At 41.1% G+C, this 27,775-nt stretch overlaps 1 protein-coding gene across 2 annotated transcripts in view; it reads left to right on the top strand.

Moving 5' to 3' along the window:
* The window catches only part of AP1S3 (adaptor related protein complex 1 subunit sigma 3), a 53,419-nt gene extending 26,782 nt beyond the window's left edge, over positions 1-26,637 (top strand). The window contains exons 2-5 of one of the 2 annotated variants that reach the window (XM_082841826.1): positions 9,951-10,129; positions 11,998-12,106; positions 21,040-21,177; positions 26,290-26,637. In XM_082841826.1, coding sequence (XP_082697952.1) covers positions 9,951-10,129; positions 11,998-12,106; positions 21,040-21,177; positions 26,290-26,325 — 462 coding nt within the window. In that variant the 3' untranslated portion in view covers positions 26,326-26,637. Of the gene's footprint in view, positions 1-9,950; positions 10,130-11,997; positions 12,107-21,039; positions 21,525-26,289 lie in introns of those variants that run through there. The other variant, XM_082841825.1, reaches the window with a different exon arrangement.
* Positions 26,638-27,775: the final 1,138 nt, after the last annotated feature.

Here is a 27,775-nt window from a genome sequence, read left to right as displayed (position 1 = left end):
AACAGGTAGATTCAGAAACCACAAAAACAAGGGGAAATCTGTTGAGCACAATAAAGCTGTAGTAAGGCATTCGTGAAATAAGGCGCTTCAGCTGTCATTTAATTCAGCAGTTTCAAATGAGGCCTGCAGCCCAAATGCAGCTCACAGACCACAGCCACTCACAATGCGCCTTGTTTGGCTTGCACAGGGTTTTGTTATCATTATTCCTATTAATTGCGAATATTGAAACAATCCCAGTATTTCACATAATCATCCAGGTTTCAGGCTTCTTCTGGGGGAAAAAAAAAAAATCTGAAGGCCTGGCAATACTGGCTGAATGTTTTTCTTGGCAGTACCTTCCTATGGCTGGCTGAGTTGAGGCTGTCCCTTCAGTTGGAACTTGTGATTTACAGTTTGACTTTGTGTCTTCCACCCCCTTTGCATACGGAACCCTCACCCTCATTGAAAATGTTGCCTGCCGCTGCCAGCCTGTGAAAGGTATTTGAATACGTGACCCTGCTCTCCTGTTTCTTAGAGGAGGAGATGAGGCCCAGAGAGGGGAGTTGACAGCTGATTCAGTGCCACACCTGCCCTGGAATTCCCACTGAGCCCTGTTGGCCTGTGAAAGAGAAACTGGTGGGGGAAGTGTGAGCGTGACCCACCACAGAAGTGTGATGCAGTTTAAACAAAGAGTCAGGAGGGAAGGTGAAAAACCTGAACACCTGTTGTTACTCAATATAGAAAAAGAAACTAGAGCCATACACAGACATACAAGTGAAAAGATGAGGAACCCCCAAATAAACACCTTACAGGGAACTTGGAGAGAATTAACAAATACATGATCAGAATACCACTGGTCAGCCGTCCAAAGAAAGAAAGGAACCCTAAAGGGCTACCTGCACGTTTAGGCTATCTCTGGACTAAACTCCTTATTTAAGCATTGAGAAGGTGGTTGATGAGACAGAGTGACTGAGAAGGCAAGGTAGCAAATCAGCTAGAAATTGGATGGTTTATTATCCAAAGGAACAGCAGAATGCCTTTCTGGGTACCTATGAAATGGCTGTCACAGACACTTTCCATCAGAATGTGGGGACCAATTAGTGGAAAAGTGATGGGGTAGACATGGAGTGATTCCAAAGGTGGAAACAGGGAATGTTTTGCTTGCCTCAGTGAAGATAAGTGGGATTGTAAATGGGCTGGGCTGACTCCTGGATGATTCATTAGCCGTAGCAAGTATTTATTGAGAGCTCACTCTGTGCTAGGCTCCTCACTAAAAGGTAGACGTGTGATATCATCGTATCCTCTACATTACTGAGGTCATGACTGTTGTCATCCCTATTTTATAGATGATGAGACTGAGGACCAGAGAGGTCAGGTAACTTTTCCAAGTCCACTTAGCTCACGAATGACAGAACCAGGATTCAAATGCAAACTCTCAAAAGCTGCCTATCACCAGAGTCTTCCCACGTAACAACCAACCTGCTCTACTGCCCCCCAGCCCTGGCCAAGGCCTGGCCTAGTGATAAATGCCCTTCGTGTCCTGAATCCAATTTGGGTTGGCCTACTGGTAAATGCTCAGCATGTACTGGATCAAATCTGAAACAGTGGTGGAGGTACACCATTTGGACTGGGTGGCATATAACGAGTTTGGAAAAACTAAAATTTAAATTTCCAGGGAACTCCCTGGTGATCCAGTGGTTAGGATTCAGTGCTTTCACTGCCAGGGGCCTGGTTTCAATCCCTGGTTGGGGAACTAAGATCCTGTGAGCCGTGTGGTATGGCCAAAAAAAAAAAAAAAAAAAATTTCCAACACGCAACTAGTTTGTTTCAAAGGGTCACTAAGTTAGAGGTCTAGCCAGTTGTCAATGAACCTTTGTCCTAAGAACACGAGTAAATGACTTCTGGGAAACTTTGTGGTCTGACATCATCTTCTTATTTCCACCTGGGGCATGCTGGTAACATCTATAATAAAGGTAGATCACTAGAAGCTTAAGCAAATGACCTTTTTAGAGAGAAGGAGACTTGGCTGTGGAAGAGGGAACTGGAGCCCAATGCGAAGGTGAATACGTGAGGCTGGTGAAGAAGCAGTGGATATCCCTTCTTTCTACATTCTGGAAACCCCTCTGATTGGGGTTCCGACCAAAGGGAGATTCATGAGAGGCAGCAGCCTTGGAGGGTTGGTCTCGTCGCTTTCTGAACAGGCTTAGAGGAAGGAAATCAGGCTCATTGTTAAAGGGATCATTCCTACGTGCAAGTATAAACTGTGGGACCCCGAAGGAATGAGTGCCCAGACCAGTTGTGGGTAACATTTTTTACAACTGATCTAGCAGAGAGAAGAGGGCAGCTGGAGCTCTTGGTTTTTAAATGCTATTAAGCTCTTCTGGCCAGAGAACTGTTAAGCCGGACAGGATAAGCTGCCAGAAGATCTGGCAAATACAACAAGGGAGAGTTGAGTTTATTGCATCTGGAGAAAAGTAATCCCAGTTACAAGCATATGATCCCAATAAAACCCCAAACCACAGTGTTCTCTAACCCTTATAGAAAACCCAGTTCTCTACTCAGAATATTAATGCAGGGCTGGTTGCCGTTTCTCAAAATTCAACACTTCCACCAATATTTACTAAGTCCCTGTTATGAGCAAAAAGTGGAGTTAGACATGATCCAGGAAGAAACATGCAAAATGATAAGGGAATTGAGAAACCCATGGTGTGAAAAGAAGTTTCAGAGGTGAACGTCTTTGCTGCACAGGTGATAGCTAAGGGGGATGTATAGTGAATTGTTAGTACATGAAGGATAGGTACAGAATCTGCAAAAACTTTTTAATCCATCCTCTCTTTCTAAAAATTATATTAGGAACAGTAAAATTCTGGTCAAATGTTATGTGCTTGAAGTAAAATCAGGACATAAAATGTATTATTCCACCTGGAAGCTAGTAAACTAATGGCACTCTTATTCATGAACTGGTACAGGTTGAAAACTAAAACTGCCTCAGATAAAATCAAATGAGAGCTCAAAACTGATAGTTTAGAATAGTTAACGTATTTAAGGATTTTTCCCTCTAAATTTCAGAGTTTAATATTAGGAGGGAGAAGGGAAAATATCTCAGAATATGTTTTTTTTAAAATAAATTTATTTTTTATACTCACTCTGGCCTTTCCTTTCAGCATCATTTTGCTTTGGGTTCCCTGTGCCCTAGGTAACCATATCTAACTCTTTTCTACTCTTTGCTCAGAGACGTCTTACAGCGGCTTCCTAAGAAAGATATACTGAGTGCAAATTTCTTTATCTTTCTCTCTTTATTTTTAGTCTTTGCAAGTATGAAAATTCAAAGGTCACTTCCCCTCTTTCACTCGATTGATAATTTGGTTGGGTGTAGGCGTGTAGTCTTCCAACAAATGCAGGTGAGGAGTCCAATGCTCTTTTGTTTTGCTTTGTTTTTTAAAATTTTTATTTCTTTATTTATTTGGTTGTGCTGGGTCTTAGTTGCGGCAGGTGGGCTCCTTAGTTGTGGCATGCAAACCCTTAGTTCTTCCTCTCCGTTATCTCTGTTGTAACTCTCTGGATTTTGCACCCTCTGGGTTGACCCCTTAATAGTTTTATTTTTTCCTCTAATTTTCCATCTGTTTTTCTGTTTGTTCCGATCTCTTGGAGAATCCTCTGACTTTATTTTGGTTACCATACTTTGTAATTTGCAAGAGTTTTCTCTCTTTTTCCCCCAGTAGAATGCTCTTTTTGTTTTATTGATATAGGAACTCCATCTTCTTTGAACTCTGAGCATATTCATGTTCGTGTGTGTGTAACAGTTTGTCCTGCTGCATGCTTTCTTACTGTATCCAGTGCTTACTTTTCTTCTATTTGTTTTTTTCAGTCTCTTTCTTTGACATTCGAGACTATTCTCAAATGTCTGGTAATCCTTGGCCTCTGCTCATGTTTAAAAGTGGGTGCTAAGATGCTAATAGGCAGTTCTGAGGGCATAGTCAGGTGGCTGGAAAGCTCCACTGTTAGTACCTAGAGGTCTTTTCTCTGCCATTCAGTGTCTCCAGAGAGGAATCATTCCATTTCCTGATTAGGAGATGGGTTTTTTTATACAACAAATTTGGTGGTAGAGGTGCAGGAACATGTTTCTTTCTTAGTGAAGATACATAGATAGCTTTGCAGGCTCTGAATTACGTTTAAGATCCAGGAGGGTTGCAGGTGTCTCTAAATATTTCTTCTTACGGTAAGGTCTCTGAGAGCCTTAAGTAGAGAAGACATATGGCATTGCACAAATTTGAGCTTCTCAGGTTGAGTAAACCGTGCCTTGTTTGGATCATCATTGACAGCTGCTTGCTGTCCATTACTGACTGGGGGCCAGAGGAAGCCGAGCTAAGAGGTGCTTCAACTGCATGACCTCCACTACATTTCTGTGCCCTTGAATAAAGCGGCTGGGAACTCACCGAGGAGTGTGTGTATGTGCGTGTGTGCTATGTGTGTACACACGCGTCAGTGTTCTCACTTAGCTGTAATCCCCTGGAAATGCCACAGGTGGTCCATGCCAACCACTCTGTAGGTAGACCTTTAGCCAGTGTCCCTGTTTTTAGAACTTTTAGCCATGGTACCCACAAGTGCTGCCCTCAGGCTTTCTCTGGGAGCGTGGCTGGTTTGTCTTTGTAATCTGCCTCTTAAGCTACGATTTTCCTTATTTTGCTAAGTTAGTTATCACTCTTCTGTCTCCTTCCATCTTCCAAAGATTTGTTGAAATCTCTTGGCTGCTATCACAACCCCTGTCATTCTCCTAGTCTTTGAGGGTTAATGCATTTAAGAAAATTCTACTATTGTCATTTTAGTGGCATTTTGGGAGGTAGAGGAGATAAAGCCCTGTTTTAATTCAATATGTTTACTTTGGGGTTTTTTTTTTTTTTTTGTATTCTTTATCACGATTAAAAGCGCTTCAAGGTAAAGAACCAAGTTTTACCTTGTAGGTTCATAGTGCACAGAGTAGGCACTCAGTAAATAGGCGTTGCGTGAACAAATGATCTGTGCTCTAAGGTCTCTAAAATACAATTAATTCAGCTGCCAATGTGATTGTTTCCTCTGCTATTGTCTCAGGTTAACCTTGAATGAGGGAGGGGAGAGCTCGGTGATCAGATGCCTACCTAAGGCCAGAGCATTTGGGCCAAATGTAAGAATTCAGGCTTGCCCATCACACTTCGTTGGATGTTATGGTTGTTTCTGGAGTTGGCATTTCCCAGAAGAGGATTACCAATCAGCCTCTCCATTATTCCTTTCTTGCCAGCACTGTTATTGAAACAAAATGCCTGGGTGTTCTGAAGTCAGTTGAAGTTTGTTTATGACATCAACTTGAGTTGAAGTTGGCTCTTTGTAAATATTGGGAAAAAAATCCAAACCCTCCCAATTGCCTGTTTCTCATACTCTCAAGCTAATGCTAATCAAAAATGGTATTTGATTAACCTCTTGAAACATATTATCCAAATATGCCTTGAATGACTAAACTGATAAATTGGATACAATTAATTGCTCGAGGTGATGAACTCCTGTGAATCACTACAATTCATTCCGCCAGTTTTCTCATGCTACACTGTTAACTCTGGAGAGGCAACAGACACCAGACACACAGGAGCGAGCTACACTTCTTCTCCCTCAGAGCAGAACTTGAGAGGATAAAATCTGTCAACACTGTCTTATGCGATGCAATTATTGGATAAACTTGAACCTATTTGTTACTTCTTTTGAATTTGAAACACATTTTTATATTTTAAATCGCTTCATGGATGTGTGTATTATGTTCCTGATCATCCTTTCTCTTTGAATTCATTGTTAGAATGAAAAAGGGTTATTTGTTTATTTTCTACCTTGTTGAGCCGTTTAAGAAGGCAGGCACTTGATCTTGAGGGAAAGTTGCAGTAGAAGGAATAGAAAGTAATCCATAATTAAACTCAGCAATAGTTCCAGCCACTCACTGGTGCTCCTTGATCTGAGCTCCATAAATTAAAAGTGACATTTATCTATGAAGTAATCCTGGAGGAATTGTAACAATGATGGTTTTGAAATCTGATAATAGAACCAATAAGAAGAAGGCATGAAACCAGGGTAATTTCTTCTGGAAGGAAAGGACTCCAGGTACACTTTAAAGTCTGTCTTCAAGTATTTGAAGAGTTTCTTATTATTTCGAGGGTAGTGATATATTGTCTTTTAATCTGCTCTGTGGATAAAATCAGGGAAAATCGGTTTAAATTGTAACAGAAAAGATTTAGGTTAGATGTGAAGAAGAAAATTTTCTGACAGGAAATGCAAAGTAAACACCAAGAAAATCTGTGGATTTCATTTCTCTAGCAAAGGTCTGACCAGTCACTAGAAATGGGATCGAATAGTCTTAGCCACTGGTGATAATCCAAAGCTGAACCTTGTTCTCAAGATCCTGAGGTTTTATTATTATTATTATATTCCCATTCAATTGTGTACTTATAGAATGTCACTTTTTTTTTAAACATCTTTACTGGGGTATAATTGCTTTACAATGGTGTGTTAGTTTCTGCTTTATAACAAAGTGAATCAGTTACACATATACATATGTTCCCATATCTCTTCCCTCTTGCGTCTCCCTCCCTCCCACCCTCCCTATCCCACCCCTCCAGGCGGTCACAAAGCACCAAGCCCGATATCCCTGTGCTATGCGGCTGCTTCCCACTAGCTATCTACCTTACGTTTGTTAGTGTATATATGTCCGTGCCTCTCTCTCGCCCTGTCACAGCTCACCCTTCCCCCTCCCCATATCCTCAAGTCCATAGAATGTCACTTTTATGATGATCTCTTCTTGGAAGCAAAAAATACCTTTCTCAATATGATTCTTAGAAAGCGGTAGCTGTGTTTCATTATTGAATTATCTATACCTGTGCTGATAGTGAAATGTGTATTTAAGAAAATGCTCTGTACTAAGCAGATGCTTACAATTCTGGACTGAGGGTGATTTTTCTTAAAGCTGCTAGTTGAGCAGGGCTTTTTAACTTGCTTTCTTTTCACTTGCCATGTCTTGGTTTTCAAGTCCTTATTAACAGATGTTTCCTTTCTAAGAAAGAATGTAGTTTATTAAGAAGACCTCAAATTCTATAGGTTGGGGTAGGGGATGCTCTGAGGAAAGAGCCTGGTTTCTGTTGGTCTTTGGATGAGTTTGTATGATTTGTGCTGTGACATTCAGAGCCAACTCTCTTTAATAAAAAGAGTTGAATATTTTATTTGTAGAAAGTTTTAAAATTGTAATTATTTTGGCTCCTAGTATATATTGTTCCCTCCATGATACAATTAACCTCAATAATGAATTTTATTTTTTTTAAAACAAAACAAACACGCAACAGAATAAATTATGATTCTAAACTTGATCTTCTTATACTGTGGATTGAGAAAACTTAATCTCATAAGATAAAGATCAGACCATCTGACAATTTCTGAAAAACAAATCTTCCGTACCTCCCAGGCTCCACAGTAAATTTCTACAGCGTCTTCTCTTCATGTAAAGCTTTCAAAATTCATTGAAATAGGAATGTGCATTTCAAATACACACTTTGATACTTAATTGAAAATAAAATCAGGTTTCTTCCTAATGTGGTCAACACACTATTTAAATTGTAAACATTTATTGTGATGCCAAACTGTATCTTGAGATGGTTGACTCTAAAACTCTCAGCCAAGTATCCCACAAGGTGGAGTAAAGAGCTTACATTTGAGACTTAGTTTGAACTTTGAGAAAGGTGCCAAGAATGCCCAGTGGGACAAGGACAGTCTCTTTAATACATGATGTTGGGAAAACTAACATCCACACACAGAAGAATGAAATTGGGCCATTATCTCACTTCACATACAAAAATCAACTTAGAATGATTAAAGACATAAATGTAAGGCCTGAAACTGTAAAACTATTAGAAGAAAACCTACGGAAAACACTTCTTGACATTGATATTGACATTGACGTTGATCTGGGCAATGATATTTTGGATACGACTCTAGAAGCACAAGCAACAAAAGCAAAAATAGACAAATGGGATTGCATCAAACTAAAAAGCCTCTGCACAGCAAAGGAGACAACAAAGTAAAGAGACAACTTATGGAATAGAAGAAAATTTTTGCAAACCATACATCTGTTAAGGGGTTAATACCCAAAATGTGTAAGGAATTCAAACAAGTCAATAGCAAGAAAACAAATTATCCAATTTAAAAAAAAATGGGCAAAAGACCTGGATAGACATATCTCCAAAGAAGACATACCAATGACCAACAGGTATATGAAAATATGCTCAATATCACTAATCATCAGGGAAATGCCAATCAAAACCACAATGAAACATCATCTTATACCTGTTAGAATGGCTATTATCAAAAAGATAGGAGATAAGTGTTGGTGAAGGTGTGAAGAAAAGGGAACCCTTGCACACTGTTTGTGGGAATGTAAATTGGGACAGCCATTATGGAAAATAGTATGGAGGTCCCTCACACAATTAAAAAATAGCAAAACCGGGCTTCCCTGGTGGCGCAGTGGTTGAGAGTCCGCCTGCCGATGCAGGGGACACGGGTTCGTGCCCTGGTCCGGGAAGATCCCACATGCCGCAGAGCATCTGGGCCCGTGAGCCATGGCCGCTGAGCCTGAGCGTCCGGAGGCTGTGCTCCGCAATGGGAGAGGCCACAACAGTGAGAGGCCCGCGTACCGCAAAAAAAAAAAAAAAAAAAAAAAAAAAAAAAGCAATACCATATGATAGTACTTTTGGGTGCATTTCCAAGGGAAATCTTACTTCTGGGTATATTTCCAAAGGAAATGAAATCAGTTTCTCAAAGAGATATCTGCGCTCCCATGTTCATTGCAGTGTTATTCACAATAGCTAAGACATGTAATCAACCTGAGTGTCCACAATAGCTAAGACATGTAATCAACAGATGAATGGATAAAGAAAGTATGCTGTGTGTATGTGTATACATACGTACGTACACATACAATGGAATATTATTCAGCCTTAGAAAGAAGGAAATCCTGTAATTTGTAACAATGTGGATGAACCTAGAAGACATCATGCTAAATGAAATAAGACAGGCACAGAAAGACAGATACTACATGATCTTACTTATATGTGGAATCTAAAAGCATCAAACTCACAGAAGCAGAGAGTAGAACAGTGGTTACAAGGGATGGGGAGGTGGGAGAAATGGGGAGATGTTGGTCAATGGGAACAAAGTTGCAGTTATGTAAGATGACTAAATCTAGAGATCTGGTGTACAGCATGCTGACTATAGTTTATGATACTATATTGAATGCAGGAAATTTGCTAAGAGAGTATATTTCAGGTGCTGTCATCATACACAAAAACTGAGAACTGTGTGAGGAGATAATATGTTAACTAGCTTGACTATAGTAATCACTTCACCATGTATGTGTATACCAAGTCATCATGTTGTACACCTGAAATATATATATAATTTTTATTTAAAAATTAGAATATGGTCCCCTGCTAGTTTTCTCACTTTCCCCCCTTGCTTCATCCTTATTTCCTTCCCTTACTTCTCTTCTTTATGTCTATATTATCATTTGGTTTGTATACTTGTGATATGAAGCAAGAGTATAATTTTTAAAGTAAACCCTTCTACTGTTTTTAACTTTTTTTTGGCTTGTGAAGGAAGAATTTAATATTTTCTCAAAAGAGTTCTATTCTGCCCTGATATATTTTTTCTCACTATGAGTTTGTGACTCGTAAAAGAAAACTTACCTCTCTTCTATAGTATAAATAAGCTATGTTTGTGGTGTGTGCATTTCTTTGTTCTTTTGGGGTTAAATGTAATTGTCAGAGGGGATAGTTTTCATGCTGGTAATTATTTTTTTCCTCGGTTCAGAATAATCCTTTGTAAACCCTGCTGCTGTATTTTAATATCTATGGTAGAATGATTTGGCTGACCAAATTCTGTTTTTTTTTCTCTCCCTTTATTTGTTCTAGATTCATTTCATATTGCTCTTCAGTCGACAAGGGAAATTACGGCTGCAGAAATGGTACACTACTCTCCCTGACAAGGAAAGGAAAAAGATTACCCGGGAAATTGTTCAGATTATTCTCTCTCGTGGTCAGAGGACAAGCAGTTTTGTTGACTGGAAGGAGCTAAAACTTGTTTATAAAAGGTGTGAGTAACTTCATGAGAACTGAATTTCTTATTACTCTTTGGTTTGTTGAGTCCCGAGCATTTTAGATTGCAACACCAATTCTATCATTTACTGAAATCTTTGAAGGCTGGAGGCCAAACGTTTGTACCAGTAGACTAAATAGAAGAGAACTCTCATTTATTGAAAGGCTTTCCGTATGCCAGGACGGATTCTAGATACTTAATTTATGTGTTGATAATGTACACATGCATTCAGGAAATTATGAGCATCTATTATATTTCCAGCACTGTTCTAATGACTGTGCGTATGGTAGCAACAAGACACAGAACATTCCTGCTCTCTTGGAACTTATTCATCTGTTAAGCAAACAAAACAGTTTCAGTTAGTAACAAATGCTATAGAAAAAAGGTTAACATGGTAGAGAGATGGGCAGCTCTTTATTATTCACGTTTGCAGATGAGGAAACTGAAGCTGCAGAGAGTTTAAGTAATTAGTCCCCAGTCACAGTAATTGAGTGGTAATCAGCAGAGCCAGGATTCAAATCCAGATTTTTCTGACTTTAAAGACTGTATATCCTCTCTTTACTGTACCTACTTGCCATGGCAAGACCATACTAGAAAGGGACCTCAATTTCTAGGTGAGGAAACTAAGGCCCTGAGAGGTAAAGTCATTTTGCTCGTAAAGACCCAGATAACTGATGCCTAAACCAGGACCAGAACACAGCCGATCTGGCCCTGCATCCAACATCATACTGCAACTGTCAGAGGGAAAACACACATTAGAAAGGCTCTCACAAGGTGTGTTTATAAAACTGGAAGGGGAAAGACAGAGGTAACATCAAAGGCTGTATTCAATGGAGTAAATTACCAGGAAGTGCCTGGACCAAGCTTCTCTTGCTGGGCCCAAGGTCAAAACTTTTCGTACTAGCATCGTGGGAGACGTCAGCAAAGGCCCTTATAGTAATAAGCATCCCAGGGATAGAAAGACAGAGTCCCAGGAAATCCTTGCCGACAAAAGGCTTGTCCCTACTCTCTGCCTGGTTTCTACAACTTGGGGCTCAATTGTGATTTAAACCATTACCTGAAGAATAGGCTTCAGCAGTTCTCTCAACAGCTATCTATAACTACTGGGTAAACAACGCAGACTCAGTACCTGCCTTTGGGAAGCCATTGATTTAGTGGGGGAGAGACAGGCCATGAAATACGGAATGAAGAGCTCTGGATGCTCTGTGAGGGAGGCACAGGAATGCATAGCAGGGGCCTCCAGTGCAGTCAGAGAGGACAGAGATTTCCTGGAGGAAAGGACACCCAAGCTCCGAGCTACAGAAGAAGGAGGAGTGAGCCACATGTATGGGGTGAGGAGGGTATTAGGCAGAAGAAACACACATGACGGGGGGAGGACTTGATAAGCTGAGGATGGGAGGCACACTACAGTACAGTATGAAGTAAGACACACTATAGTACAGTACAGTATGAAGAGACACACTACAGTATAAAGTAAGAGGGTGGGCACGTGGGCCCCTGGGCCCCTTGGTCAGGGCTCTGGAGTTTAGAAAGGACAATTCACCATCCAGGGAGGGGCATGAACAGGCACCCTGATTCCCATGGGTCAAAGGACTCTGTGTCCCCTGATCACAGCTCCTTAAGGTAAAGTTTTGAGGACCTTTCACATAATTAACAGAAATAACCCAATCCCCACCATATTTTTTACATATTCTATTTTACATTTTGGGAGGCTATTGGATATGATGAATAATGATTTCCCTCTTGGATGTGGACAGGAAGAATCCCTGGAGAGGAAGCGGTAACTGCATATTCATGGAAAAAACCATCTTCAGGTTGTGTAATGTGTCATCATATTTTATGTTATCTTCTTTTCTTTTCAAGGTATGCTAGTTTATATTTTTGCTGTGCAGTAGAAAATCAGGACAATGAGCTCTTGACACTAGAGACTGTGCATCGTTATGTGGAGTTGCTGGACAAATACTTTGGAAATGTAAGTGGTGTCCTGGTCTGTAGAATGAGTCAGTCTCCACCCCAGCTCCGACTTCAGTTCTGTCTGTTTTCACATTCCTTTTCTCTCTCAAGTCTAAAATATTAACTGCATTTGCGCCGAGAATCAGAATGCAACGCTTTCCCCCTTTCCTGTAATTCTTAGTAAATGGAAGATCCAGAGCTTTCCAGAGGCAGGTGGTGTGTGTATGTCCAGACCACAGCCACACTAGACACTAGAATTTAATTGTGAAGGATTCCTTGATATTTTGTCCTTTACTCCCCACTGACTGTCTTCTCTTTTCTGTTGTGCCTTTTTATCCTCTCTCTGGTTTCTTTTACTAAGCTCCAAGGGTTCTTTAATATTATTTATACATAAGAAAAAAAAACAACACCAGACAAACAAAACCAAAATCCTTTTCCTTCACATTGCTATTCAATCTCCATGCATTTACTGCCAAGCAGTACACTCTACGAGGTGCCCTGGTCCCCAGAACACATTCACTCTGCGGCAGCTTAGGGCTTGGCTTCACCTTTACTCCTCCAAGGAAATCATAATGGTCAACACCAGTGATGCTGCTTTCATCTTCACCTGCCTTAACCTCTCTGCAGCACTGGACCCTTGCTCAGTGCAATGCTTTCTTTAAATCCGCTCCTCTTTATTTTGCCCTGACACTGTGTTCTGCTAATTCTCATCCTGTTTTTTTTGTTTTTTGGGGGTTTTTTTTGCGGTACGCGGGCCTCTCACTACTGCGGCCTCTCCCGCTGCGGAGCATAGGCTCCGGACGCGCAGGCTCAGCGGCCATGGCTCACGGGCCCAGCCGCTCCGCGGCATGTGGGATCTTCCCGGACCGGGGCACGAACCCGTGTGCCCTGCCTCGGCAGGAGGACTGTCAACCACTGCGCCACCAGGGAAGCCCATCCTGTGTTTTTGAAGGCCCCAACTTGGTCTCTTCCCCAGCTCCCTCCCTCCCCCTGCCCTCTAAGTGCCCTCCTGCTCCTTCTTTCTTCTCTCCTGTGTGTCTACTAGACTCTGTCTCCTGGAAATCCATCACCAGATGACTCTTCTTCACTTTGCTGATGATGCTGTTCACTGGGCTTCTCACGCTCACCTCAGTCTTAACGTGACACGAACTGCAAATTAGCTCCTGAAAACCTGTTCAGTCTTGTGCTTGAAATTATGACATCCTAGGATCTTTCAATGCAGGACAGTGTTCCTTACATATTTCTCCACCCTTTACTTAAGTCTGCCTCTGTCTATTCAAATTGGACGAAAATTCATCTCCTTTCACTCTCACTAGTATAGTTTTACTTGGGATTACAGTTTTGCTTTTCCTTTAAACCTCATCTCTCCCCCTTTCTGCCTCTGGGCTCATCTCTGCTTGCCTTTCCTGGCCTGTTTGTTAGCATTGTCCTTCCAATGCACAGATCTCTGGTGACATTCGGTCACTCTCCTCCATCTTTAATGAATACAATTCAAATTTCTTAGCTTGGCATTTACTCATTGTAAACATTGGTCCCAGACCACTGCTCCAACCTTCTCACTTCTCTGTCTTTTTATCCCTGACATATCCAGTGCTCCAGCAACATGCAGCAGCCTTGTATTATCCTCAACTTGTACAGGATTTGCCTGACCACCAAATTGCGAGTATCTCGAGATCATGACCTGGGACTTATTTGTTCGTTTTTTCAGCCCTTGGAACCAGCTCTGGGCCAGATTTTAGAGAATGTTCCAGAAATATTTTATCTAGTTCACAGTCTCAAGAAATGAATCAGTGGATTAGGAAAATGTTTTCTTCTCAGTAATACTCTCTTCCCTATTTCCTGGCTCACTGACGATTTTTTTTTTTTTTTTTTTTGCGGTACGCGGTCCTCTCACTGTTGTGACCTCTCCTGTTGCGGAGCACAGGCTCCGGACGCGCAGGCTCAGTGGCCATGGCTCACGGGCCCAGCCGCTCCGCAGCATGTGGGATCTTCCCGGACCGGGGCACGAACCCACGTCCCCTGCATCGGCAGGTGGACTCTCAAATCACCGAACCACCAGGGAAGCCCTCTGAAGTTTTTTATTAAATGCTGTTAAGAGAATTTGCTTTCCGAAGAGTTTTCTGTACTGTATTCTATATAATGGAATGAACAGCAGTTGAAGTATTGGTTAAGGTTTTGTCAGGTTTGTTGCAACAGTTTTCACAAGGATGAGTACCTGAAAGGTTTCTGAAATAATTTTCCCTCCCTCTCTTTGATTCTTCTTCTTTTTTTTTTTTTTTTTGTCTTTGTAAGTTATGTTATAAGACCTAAATATTGCTTCAGAGATTTCAGTTTGTTGGTCAGCGTATAGAAATAATTAGACAGGGCTTCCCTGGTGGCGCAGTGATAGAGTCCGCCTGCCGATGCAGGGGACGCGGGTTCGTGCCCCGGTCCGGGAAGATCCCACATGCCGCGGAGCGGCTGGGCCCGTGAGCCATGGCCGCTGAGCCTGCGCGTCTGGAGCCTGTGCTCCGCAACGGGAGAGGCCACAGCTGTGAGAGGCCCGCGTACCGCCAAAAAAAAAAAAAAAGACCATTTTTCTTTTGCTCTCTCCTGGTTCACCAAGTTTATTTTCATTTATTTAAAGAGAGATTTGCAAATATATAGTGGCAAGTTTTCAAACCTGAGATTATTTAATTTTATGCTTTCAATTTTTCAGAGGAATTCTGACATTGCAGTACTTTCTTTTGAAATAAACCACAGACTTGGCCTTTAGCAAAGCCCTGAAAGAGTTCTCCTGAGGCCCAGAGATTCCCATCGCCTGCCTTTTCCCCCCTCATTTCCGCACTCTGGTTTGACCTGTTGTGTTTTCTTAGATTTGTCCAACTGTGGTCATGTGAATTGGGATTGAATTTTATCTCAATCTTATCTGACCAAATATCAGATATTTCAGAACATATTGCTTTCTCAAGAGAATCTGAATCAACTTCCCTAATTCTAAGCCCAGTTGAAGTGTCAGCAGAATCAGGATGCATTCCTATTTCTCTAATATTATTAATTTTTCATCCTGTTTTGGCATACCTTTAGAAGCTCTGTCTTTGTCATGGACCAAAATTTAATTCACTAAAAAAGTTCAGTGAATCTTTCTTTAAGCTAAGAGCAGCTAAGAGCAGTTCAAGCCTCTGTGCCCAGTACATGTTCAATTCTTATTAATTAGCTGTGAGGAGTAAGCCCAGCGATACTGATTCTTACGACATTCTTATGACAGTTCTTACCGCCTCAGGGATGGTATCTTTCTCTTTGGTTTTCTTTTCCTCTTGTGTTAATCCTGAAGGTGTCCTTGAATTTTGCCCTTATGTTATCCCAGGGAAAAACTCTGTACCGAGTTTCTCGTAAGACTAGAAAATATTACCCTCCTATGACAGATAAATCAAAATCTCTGGCTACTAATTTATTTATTTATTTATTTTTAGCACTTTTCAATTCCCAGGAGATTTACAAGGATTAAGTAGTTAATCTTCCAGTCTTCAGTAAGCAGCATGAAGCCCAGTTTATAGAGGCTAAGAGGCAACGCCTCAGAGTCTCAGAGTAGATAAGGGTCAGTTTGAGGACTTCGACACCTGCCATATTTTCCCATTACAGGCTGTTATGTGAGGTTTTACTGATGCACCCGGACGGTGCAGAGGTTGCTGTGCTGGAGAGGTTCTGTCTTTTTTGTTGTTTGTTTTTTTGCAGTACGCAGGCCTCTCACTGTTGTGGCCTCTCCCGCCGCGGAGCACAGGCTCCGGACGCGCAGGCTCAGCGGCCATGGCTCACGGGGCCCAGCCGCTCTGCGGCATGTGGGCTCCTGGATCGGGGCACGAACCCGTGTCCCCTGCATTGGCAGGCAGACTGTCAGCCACTGCACCACCAGGGAAGCCTGAGAGGTTCTGTCTTGATTCAGGGAGTTTTCTTGTTGTCAGGGGAGGGGTGCTCTATGTCCTGCTGGATCCTGGTGTCAGCTGGCTTTCTCAACAAACCCATGATTTGACTCATCATAGATCTCTTTCACAGATAAGAAAAATGATATTCAAAAAGTTGAATAGAAATATTTACTCTGCTAATGTCATGGGGGCTATTATGAGGATCAAAGACAGTATAATTAACAATACTTATAAACTGTCAATCGCTATGTAACTGTACTTTGCATTATTATTTTATACATCCTTTTATGCATTTGCTGTACATAACCTGAACTTTTTGTACTTACTTTAGAACAGAATTCAGTAAGGGAAGGTCCTTCTTAAATTCTATCCAAAAAGATTTAGTTATTTAAATGCCAGAAATAATCTCACTACACCATGTATTATGCTATAACAGACGTCCCTCAAGCCAAATTATAGTAAAATTGTAGTAAACACAAGGCTAGGAGATCAAAGGTAACATTAAATTACCACTGTTTTTTTCCTTTTATAAGCTTTCTTCCAGAATAGAGAGACATGAGAAAATGAGAAAAAATAAGGAAAGAGGCTCATGTGTTTATTAACACAGAAGCCATGTGCTTTTGCGTAATTAGATGGAGTGCAGTCATCTGAGCATCAAGGGTACATTTCTGATATACTGGGGCAGCGCCCTGAAGGTAGAATTAGAAGTAGTATTTGAGTAATTAGACAGTAGCTGAAGAAATCTACATTATGTCTCAGGTTCTGAGGTGTTTTCTCTTCTTACTCTCAGATACAATAACCTCTCGGGGTTAGACTCAATAGCAAATAGAATAGTATTTTGAAGTTGCTGTATATGAGTGACTTGCTTGTTTGTAACATTCTCTATTCGGCCAGTAGAACTTGTGTAGCCATTTCCCTTATGATCTGGAGATAGTAACTGTATAATCAAGGGGTGTGTGTGTGTGTGTGTGTGTGTGTGTGTGTGTGTATGTGTGTGTGTATCTGGCTTTGCATATTACCTAACCTTATCCCTTATCCCTACCCCTTGAAACTAGGTGCAGTAAATTAATTGCCCCGTGGCCATTGGCGAGCCCTACAGCCTTGGGGATGGCTTGCTGCTAGGAGAGTGGAGAGTGGGGTATGAGAAGTTCCCAGAGAACTTGCATTAGTATCTGTCAAGTTCACTTTGCAGGATTCTGGTTGCTCGTTTCTTCTCATGAGGTTCCTGTCTGTCCTGGATTCCTGGTCTACACCTGCCTTGAACTCTGGGGTTCCCCAGCTCTTGCTACTATAAATCCTGACTTCCCACCTCTTCTGATCTCTGGTAACTGCTTACTTCTTGTACCTTCTTTAATGTGCATGAATGTCTAATCTACTGTGCTTTCTTTCTGTTTATCTATATTGTTTAAAATTGCAAAATAATACATATTTTTACATCTCCTTCTAGACATATACGGTTTTTTAAATAAAAAAAAGGTATTGTATTATACATATTATTCTGCAACTTTCTTTTGTTCCCCTTGCCAGTCTATCTTAGAGCTATTTCCATGTCTATCCATGGAAATCTACTTCATTCTTTCCAACTTTATGCATAGAATTCCCATGGTATATAATACGATACACAGTAGGGGTAGACCATACTTTATTTAAGCAATTCCATTATGGCTGGATTTTTGAGTTGTTTCCAATTTTTATTATAAATGATGCTGCCATCATCCTTGTTATTAATATATATTATTATGCACTGGTTTGGGTATAGCATAGGAATAAATTCCTTGCAGAATTATTGGGTCAAAGGATCTGTACATTTAAAACTGATGGACACTACAGTTTGAGCCCTCAAAATGCTGTAAAATTTACAAATTCCACCAACAGTGAGTGCGAGTACCTATGTATCCATACGCTTAACCAGGAATGGATATTATCTCTTCTTAATAGTCAGATGGTCATTAATTCAATTTGCATTTTTCTGATTACTAGTGAGGCTGTATATATTATCAGGTGTGCATTGGCCTTTTCCATTTCTTGCCTTGTCTATTAATTGCTTCTTGACAGCCTTTATTTGATTTTTTATGTTGTGGTGTTTGTCTCAGGGATTCGTGAGAATCCTTTCTATATCATGGAGACTGTGCTTTCCTTTCTGTTATATATGTTGCAAATATTATTCCCAATCCATTGTTGTACTTTTAACCTGTACTCTGATCTCTACATTTTTGCCTGGGAAGCTCACTTCTAGTCTCATTCAAATTTCTGGAGTGAGTGTTCTAGAAATAAAAGGGTTTATAAGATGAGAATATTTCCTTCTATGATGCCATCCTTTTTCTGATGGTTGTTCTCCAGAGGGAACCCTAAAGTTCTGGGGAAGTCCTGGATTATAGTATCATGTCCCAGTGAATAGACTCTTATTTTCAACTGGTTTTACACATATATGTGTGTGTATGTGTATGTGTGGAGAGAGAGAGAGAGAGAGAGAGAGAGAGAGAGAGAGACAGACAGACAGACAGACCCTGTAGGGAGGGGAAATTAGCTGTGTGTGTGTGTATACACACACACACACACACACACACACACTTGTTGATTTGATGCTGTTTTCTAATGAATGAAGAGACCACACCCTTTGCAGATTCATTAGATTAGTTCTTCTTAGGTGGCCATTTATCACAGTGGTTTTGTACTTATTTGTTCTTATGCTTCTAGATTCAGTTGGATCTGTCAATATAAACCATTTTCCTTGGAGAGTCTGCAAGTCTATTGACCTAAATCCTAAATATATGGAGCAGTTTGTTAAAATATTGACATCCATTGTATGTAGAGTCATAGGATTGTCGATCTGGGAAGCCATTCGTCCCCAGCATCATAAAAATAAGGCCTGTATGGTGGCCAACTCACTCATTTATCCTGAGAACATTTATTGCATCCTGCTATGTGCCAGGTTCCAGAGGTATATGGATGACTAAGACAATTTCTGTACCTGAGCTCACACTACAAGGGGAAGTGATTGATAAGTAAGCGTATACTTTGGCACACAAGATGTAAGAGAACACGAAGGAAGTGATGCAGAATCTCTATGTGAGAAAAGAGGATTTGGGGGAATCATTGTGCTCATACCTTTTGAATTTGGCCTTGAAAAATGAGTCTGATTTTGCCAGCAGAATAAAGGAAAAGACATTTGGAACATTCCAGGAATTTCTGGAATGTGCGAAGGGTAAAGGCATGAAAGAACAGGGTGAGTTTGTGGAATGTGTAGCTTTAGCATGGTGTGGGTACCAGCACAGGAAGCCAGAGAGCTGGGCTGTAAAGATTCCTATATGCCATGCTGAGGAATCAAAACTGTCCTGAACAGAAGACCTCACCCAGGGAAGGACCCAGATCAGCACTTTAGCAAAGTGCTAGTGGTCATTGGCCTCACGTGGGTAGACACCACCTAGAAAGTCACTGCAGCACCCCAAGCGAGAGACGTTGCAGGCCTGAGTAGCGGCGAAAATGGACAAGAAGTTAGGGGTTTATTTACAAGATGGAATCCATAGAAATTGGTGATCAAATTTGAGAGGCATGAGATCAAGGGGGAGAGAGGAATGAGAGGGAGGGGAACTTAAGCTGAACTGTAGAATGAATTAGATTAAGCCACGAGATAGAGCTTGCAGCTACTAAGCAAAACAGGGACTAAAGGGAAAAGAATATGCTTGATTCAGTTTGGAATACGGGGATGTAGACTGAGGAATATCCAGGCAGAAATTTCTGGTTAGTGGATGAAAATATTGGATTAGCGCTGCAGAGAGAGATCAGGCCTAGATAAAGATCTCACTTCGTTAAGCCACCTGCATGGAAGACCCAGCTGTAGAGCGTCAACGAGATTATCTAGGAGAATGTATGTGTTGCAAAGAGATGAGGCTTTCTTGGGAAGCACCAGTCTTTAGGAAGAAGGTGCATCCCTAGAATGTAAGCAACCTGCCGCAGAGATGTTTGTTTTGCCGATTGATGTGTCCCAAGCATTTTGTAAATACTTCTTAAATGAATGCAAGTTTCGGGGGGGAGATAAATCATCCAAGGAACCTGAGAAGGACCATCAGAGATGGAGGAGGAAAACGGGCACTGAGTGGTATTGCCAACATCAGGGCGTAAGCAGGAGCAGATTTTCAAGCAAGGGTTGGGTGAAGTGTATCAGATGCCGCTGAGCCATAAAGGTGGGAGAGGACTGAAAACTTTCAGTGAGCAGACCTTCCGTAAGGTATGGAAAGCGAGAGTTGAGGAATATGTGAGAAGGGAAACAGCCGGGATGGTGCCTGAGTGGCTGTCTGGTTGAAACATTGGAATTGAGCCTTATTTGCATTATGGGGAGTGGTCTTGCTACTTGCTACATTTAACCAAATCTATCAGACTCTGCTTGGGTCTGTGACAGTGGTAGCGGTTCTCGACGTGTGGTCCCCACACCAGCATCGTTAGCATCACCTGGGAACCCATGAGAAGTTCAAACTGTCGGGCTTTACCCAGACCTACTGAATCGGAAACTCCAGGGTAGGGCCCAGGAGTGTGTGTTTCAATGAGCTTTCTGGGTGATTGGGATATACTCTGTAGTTTGAGAAGCACCGGCCTGGGACATAATTTTGAGAAAAATTAACACAATTGAGCTAATTTGCCTCTGAAGAATGAGCTTCTGAGAGTTCTAAAGCTAGGAGCCAAATTTACAGACCAGAGGGCCGGAGCAACGAAGCACTGCCCTCGTGCCTGAAACGCAGTGGCGGCTCAGCTTTTATCTGTGCGGATGGAGAGGTGAGCTGGGCAGCTTCACTCCTGGACTGGGTCTCAAATTTCCCGTTGTGACATTAAACAGTATTATCTAAGGACATGCTCAGCTTTAATAGAATGTGGTTTTACTTTTATTCAGGGCCTGGATTTCCATAGTTCTACTTTTCTGGCTTTAAAATACCATCTGATATTTTTATCTTTGGTGTGCCACATGGGTGTCACTGTTGAAAAGCTTGAATCACTGGCCCATGTTTCCCCTGATACTACTGCAAGTTTATCAAAATATTCATTTTTGTCTTACCAGGTCTGCGAGCTAGATATTATCTTTAATTTTGAAAAGGCTTATTTTATCCTGGATGAGTTTATAATCGGTGGAGAAATTCAGGAAACATCCAAGAAATCTGCTGTTAAAGCCATTGAGGATTCTGATATGTTACAGGAGGTCAGTACACAGTTTCTCATGCCCTGGGAAAAGATGATGGTGGTGCTGTGATGGCGATGGTGGTAGTGGTGATAGACTGACTGACACTTACTGGGTGTTTACTCTGTGCTGGGTACAGTTTTTATTTTTAAGGTAAATTCTTTTTTTTTTAATTTTTATTTTATTTTTAAAATTTTCGGCTGCATTGGATCTTAGTTGCAGCATGCGGGATCTTTCGTTGTGGCACGTGCGCTCCAGAGCGCATGGGCTCTGTAGTTTGCAGCACGCGGGCTCTAGTTGAGACGCGCAGGCTCGGCAGTTGTGGCGCACAGGCTTAGTTGCCGCATGGCTTGTGGGATCTTAGTTCCTCGACCAGGGATCGAACCCGAGTCCCCTGCCTTGGAAGGATTCTTTACCACTGGACCACCGGGGAAGTCCCAGGGTGCAGTTTTTAAGTAAGTTACGTGTATTAACTTATTTAATTATCACAGCAACTCTAAGAGGTAGGTATATTGTTACCCTCATTTTAAAGATGAGTAAACTAAGACACAGAGAGGTTTAATGACTGCTCAACGTCACACAGCTAGTAAGCATGGAATAGAGATTTGAACCCAGGTAATTGGGCTCCAGAGTCTTTGCTCTTCATGTCTGAGCTTTTCAGTGAGGATACCACACTATCGAAAAGGGATTACATACTTGGTGCTATTCTTCAAGAATAATTTTATGGGAGGTATAAAAAGCCTTTCATTAAAATATCTGTGCTGCCCTGGGAAAGGAGAAAAGCAATACATCATTATTTTACTTGCCAGGGATACTAGAGCTTTATTATTGAAGATGGTGATCATCATATTAATTAAAATTTCCTACCTTCCTGGGAGGCTGTATGTGTGCTCTTATTTGCATAAATAAATTGGGAATTCTGTGGCTTGCTTGTCAAGGGATAAATGGGCCCTGCAGCAGCCATTTGGTCATGTTCCTGACTCTGTGATACTTACATAAAATACACTGGGGCTTTTCTTGTAGATACAGTCCAGATTTGCATTGTCCCTAATATCGGAACGTACCTACGTTAACCCCTTCAGTCCTCCCGTGGGCACTGTGAGAAAGGGTGCTTCACCCCACTGAACTTTGCCCTCCCAAATGAGATGATCTGACCAGCCCCTGCTCAAGCATGCCTTTGCGGACCTGGTTTCTACCCCAGCTCTGCCACCTCTAGGTTCTTCTCACAGCATCATTGAATCTATCTTTCTATTTTCATGATAGCTGGTCAGAAGATTCCAGAGCATTATCAAGTGTCTTTTAAAAATTGGCATTAAAGCCATTCTTGCTGCTGTTTGGAAATAAGAGCCTGCTTCAGTGACTAAAACATTAGACATGACTTCCGAGCAACAGGTTTGGCACATCTTTGAGCTGATTACTAGCTCCTGCCCATCTAGGGAACCAGTCCTCAGGTGAATGGATACCGAGAAGGATACAGGGCACCCCTGAGCCTCTGTGCTTGCCTGTTAGGAAGCTGATGCATTTATTTCTAGATGCGTTATCACCTCAAAAAAACGCATTTAAACTTTCTGATGTTCACTTGGCTGTCTCCAAATGACACAGGAAGGGAATTTTACAAGGTACTTGAGAAATCAGTGGTTTGGAAATTCTACATTACCTTTCTTAAAATATGCCAGCGGGTTATTTTTAATTCTATCCTCAGGGTCCTTACTGTGGAATCACGTTATAGGAGAAACAGACATTGAACAGGGTCTTGGGCACTTCAGTAATTAAAGCTCCTTGAATTAGGGCCAAGATACACCTGGGTTATTTTGAATTTCCCCTCTGTAGGAGGTAGAATTTTCAAGGGCTTGCAGGTTATCTGGTGCTTCTAGTTCCATTTAAATCTGGGAAGCAGGTATTGCCTGCTATTTCAAGAGAGAGGCCTTTCACAATTAAACATTAATTGGTCATTCCCTGGTGTCCCTGGTGATTGAGTGGAAGGTCTTGATAGGTGGGTCTCAGGGGACCCTCCATTTAGCTGCCGTGTCCCCATAGTGAGCAGGCAGTATCATGACTGCCCTCTAATCTTTCACTGAATTCACAACACCTGCCAAATAGAAGCAGTGTTACCAGTGTTCTCTTGGGATCTGGTACTTCAGCTACGTCAGTGAACATCTGGGGAGCTGGTTGAAAAATTGACTTTGTATATATGGTTTGCTTTGTGTATCTGGTCAGAGCAGTTGAGCATATGAATAGGCACAAGTAATATAACTGCATAAAGAGAAAAAATTATTGCTTTCTTTTTTCCCTGTCCTTTGGACCTGAGCATGTATTTGTATTGAATACAAACTTTGTTGCTTACGTTTAAGGGAGGCCTTTGTAATATTGCTTTTACTTTTAGCACAACTGAAAATCTCAGAGTAGGCCCTGAACTCTTCCCTGACCTCTACCTAATAAAAGTTTTTTAGAATAAAAAAACTGTCTCTACATTTTTAGTAAGAAGATACGTAGTCTTAAAGCCCTAAATGCTCAGAGCTTATTCTGAGTGTACCGGGGCTAGATGTTGATAATATGGAAAGAAAGGAACAGTTTAAGTGGTTAGGGATGACTTTAAGAGGTACCTTATTTTGAAGGTACCTGTGGACAATGGTGCAAAAATGATTAGAAGGAAAAAGAAACTCTGAAATAAGGTAGTGATCCTTAAATACAGAGGTTGCAATTCTTGGGATCACCAGTGGGGGCGACAAACAGAGGATGTTCCAACCACAGAATAAGAAAGCAAGTTAAGAAGGGAGGGTCAAATGGTACCTCATTAGATCAAGCAATAGGATACCTCATATGTGTATGTGCGGATTCCTGAGAACCGGCTAGGTGCACCCCAATACTGTCACCCTTAAAAGCACAAACCATGTTAAACAGCTATTGCATTATGGTTTAACCAGGTTAAAATGCAATAAAAACTCATAGCATGCATAGTGCTGCATGCACAAGAAACACTGCTGTGCTGGATAGATAACTGGGGTCCCAAGATACCCTAGTCCACTTGTGAAAGGCTAGGGCAGAGATCTTTAAGTTTGTGCCAGCCTTAAATGTCTGTTCCAACCTTTAAAGGGGCAAGCCCAAGAAAGTACCAACCTCATATGTCATTGGCTCATGTAACTCTACGTAACAGCACAGCTCAGAAAGGGCAGCCAGCGCAGTCTCAGGCAGGTTGACTTATCCGGTGGTGTGAAGCAGTGCCAATAGCTAGAGACCAATGAACTGTGAAGCCAGTGAAGTGACAACTCTAGGACCTTTCCTGGCCCAGATCCCTTCTAAGGCTGCAGGCTCATATGGTCAAATTTGCAAAGGTAAGATAGCTCAGCTGCAAAGAACTTGTGGCCATCTAATGAATATGTAAGATATTATAGAAGTGTGTCAGGCACTTAGTGAATGAAACCATTCTGCTATTGTTCTGGATTTTGTGATATTTGTAATTTTTTTTTTTGCGGTACGTGGCCCTCTCACTGTTGTGGCCTCTCCTGTTGCGGAGCACAGGCTCCGGACGCACAGGCCCAGCGGCCATGGCTCACGGGCCCAGCTGCTCCGCGGCACGTGGGATCTTCCCGGACCGGGGCACGAACCCGTGTCCCTTGCATCAGCAGGTGGACTCTCAACCACTGCACCACCAGGGAAGCCCCGATATTTGTAATTAAAAAAAAAAATTTGTAATCTACTCTCATTTTTTTCTCATTCTAAGTAAATTTATACCCAATTTTATATTTGTAATTTTGTATACTCTTTTAAATGGGCTAAAGTCTAGGTACCAAGAAATAGTCATGGGCCCCTGGCCAATGTGATACCCCTGCCAAGTTGACAGACATGGGCAGTATCTGTAAGAGGAGAGACAGGGCAGAGATCTTAAGGTGTGGGCTTCTCTTGGCCAGTGCTCATCCAGGAGGTGTAAGAGCTTTATAAGAAAGTGTGGATAATGGACCACAAGTATTTTCAGCAGAGGAAGACTGGAGTTCGAAGTAGAGCTGGTGAACACAGTCAGAAAACCTGATTTCTAACCCTAGTATCTTCTGAGCAGTCTTGCTTAGCCATGATCTCGGTCTCTTTGGGCAACGCTGGTCGATGTCTTCCCTGGCAGGTGCACGTGAATCACATCTCCTGGGGTTCAAGCTTAAGAACAGGTTAAGCATTGCTGATTGCGCTGTGACTTCCATGTAAGAGGTAGGGGTGTTACCAAAGGCTGGCCCCTTGAGCTCCCCGATTGATTCAACCCAGGGCCTTGTTACACAAACATATGTTTATAACAGGAGAGGGTAGAAGAGGAAGTCCATCCATCATGCATAATAAAGGGCTTGCAACATGACTGTAACTTTGAACTCTGCCTGTGGTTGTGAATCCATTTAAACATTTTTTTAAAGTACTGGGAAAAAATTAGGGCCTTGTGGCATGTTAGCAAACTTGGTAAGTTATCAGGCGGATGAAGAAACATAATTTATGTACTTCGGAGGAAAGCCTTTTCAAACTACATGAAAGAAATTCTTAAGAATTATGGTCTGTTTATCCCTTATGTCTTGGCAATAAGATGTTCTGTATCTGTAATGATACATATGTTAGGTATGTATGTAACGATACATACGTTATACAACTTTCTCTAATACCTGTGTCTGGAGGTAGTCCTCATGGTTATTTTAGCAGGCACATTTTTCTGAAGTCAACAGTGATAGCTTCGCAGCTGTTGCTTTAGCATTTCTCTTATCAGACATTCCCTTTGTGGTCAAGTTTAGCCAGTTCTCTGTTGAAAGTTATTTAATTCCAGCCATATGGATGTGTATACAAATTCTACTCAAACTTTGAACCACCTTTCTTGATTAGAATGCAAAGATTTATGACCATGTACACTTCAAAAACTTCTTTTCAGGAATTCCCTGGTGGTCCAGTGGTTAGGACTCTGGACTTTTACTGCTGTGGGCCTGGGTTCAATCCCTGGTCAGAGAACTAAGATCCCACAAGCTGTGTGGTGCAGCCAAAACAAAAACAAAAACAAAAACTTCTTTCTTCTAATGGCAAAATAAATGAGTAAGGGAATGAAGAATTTTCACAGTCTGCTAAAGGATGTGGTTTAAGGGAAAATTGCTCTTATATATGGTTCTCTTTCAGACAATGGAAGAATACATGAACAAGCCTACGTTTTAACCATGCATCTACTTGAAGACTCCAAGTGCTACGTGTTGTGAACCTGTAAATAAGCAGTGCCTTGCATCCAGTTATTTGACAGAGCCTCTGGCACCATGCCAAAAATAACTTAAAAGGGATTTTTCTGTTAATTAGCAAAAATTATTGTTTAACATAATATATTTATCATTATTCATGTCTGTATTATACTGTATGTGGCTACTTGGATGTTAAAACAACTGCTTCATTGCTCAATAGGCTGAATGTTTGTTTGCAGTGTTTTAACTCCATGTCATATTTTTGAGCTAATTTAAATAAATTTATTGCAATGTGTTTTGTTGCATTTGGTCCTCTACTGACAGGGTGTAAACTATATTGTCATAATCCATGATTTTGAATGTAAAGTATATCTTATATCAATAATACTTTTTCTAAATGTTTAGCTTTTTAAATTGTATAATGATTCAAAATTATGTTAATAGTTCAGAGTTCATACATGATGTTAGACATTTTAAATACACTTAATACTGTAATTTCAGTCCAGATACAGTGTATCTGATTTTAATGTCCTGAATTCATTAATTTTTCAGGGCTGGAATTAAGGACAACAACCAAAGATAGTATAGGCCTTAAGTGTTTTTGGTGCCTTGGAAGCTGCTATCTAGGCTGAGGTTTTAATTTTACCTTTTAATTGAATATAAGGGGCATTCCAATAAGGTTGTGTTTTGTACAAACTCTATGTATTTATTAAGGTTTTGAGACATCTGAAAAAGTGTCTATAACTTCCCTTACTATAAAAATAGTATAATAAAGATGAATAACAGTAGCAATAATACTTATTAATACTACTATTTTAATAATCTTCTATGTTACAAGCTCCCTTAGTTGCTTGAGAGATTTTTGTTTCCAGTATGTTTTCATGTATATCTAATATATTTGAAGACATTGTCTATTAGGCTTACTTGGAGCATTTAATATTATTGCAACCTATATAGTAGGTGCCTTGCCTCCTTTTTCTTTCCTCATCTCCCAAAGAAAATATTTGCTGCTGACTGTTACTATTGTGACTATGTCGCATTCATGCTTCCTGGAAAGTTCTATATAACCAGGTGGTAGAAGTGATCAGACATTCTAGGGAAATAGCTTGTACTGTTCTGTCTGGTGCCCTGCTTTTGGTGTCTTACCTGTGCATTTTCAATGTTAGTTTTGAGGTCAAATGTCATCATGTTGCAGTGGTTAGGGACCTTCTAGTATTCTTCCTAAGAGAAGAGTGTGCTTGCTGTTGGGGAATCCAACATGAGGGGAAAATGTCCTCTTTGACCCATCGTGCCGGGCATATTTAGGGAAAGATGGCAAGACAAGAGTGGAAGAACATGAGGAAAAATTGACCAACTCCAAAATATAACCATTATTAAAAGGAAAAACTTCAGGTTAGTATATGAAGTAATTATGGGGCTTTTAATATCTAGTA

This window comes from Leucopleurus acutus (genome assembly GCF_964270905.1).
Source record: "Leucopleurus acutus genome assembly, chromosome: 6".
In the NCBI taxonomy this organism is placed as follows: Eukaryota; Metazoa; Chordata; class Mammalia; order Artiodactyla; family Delphinidae; genus Leucopleurus; species Leucopleurus acutus.
Note: the sequence above shows the minus strand (reverse complement) of the source record. Positions and strands in the feature narration are given on the sequence as shown.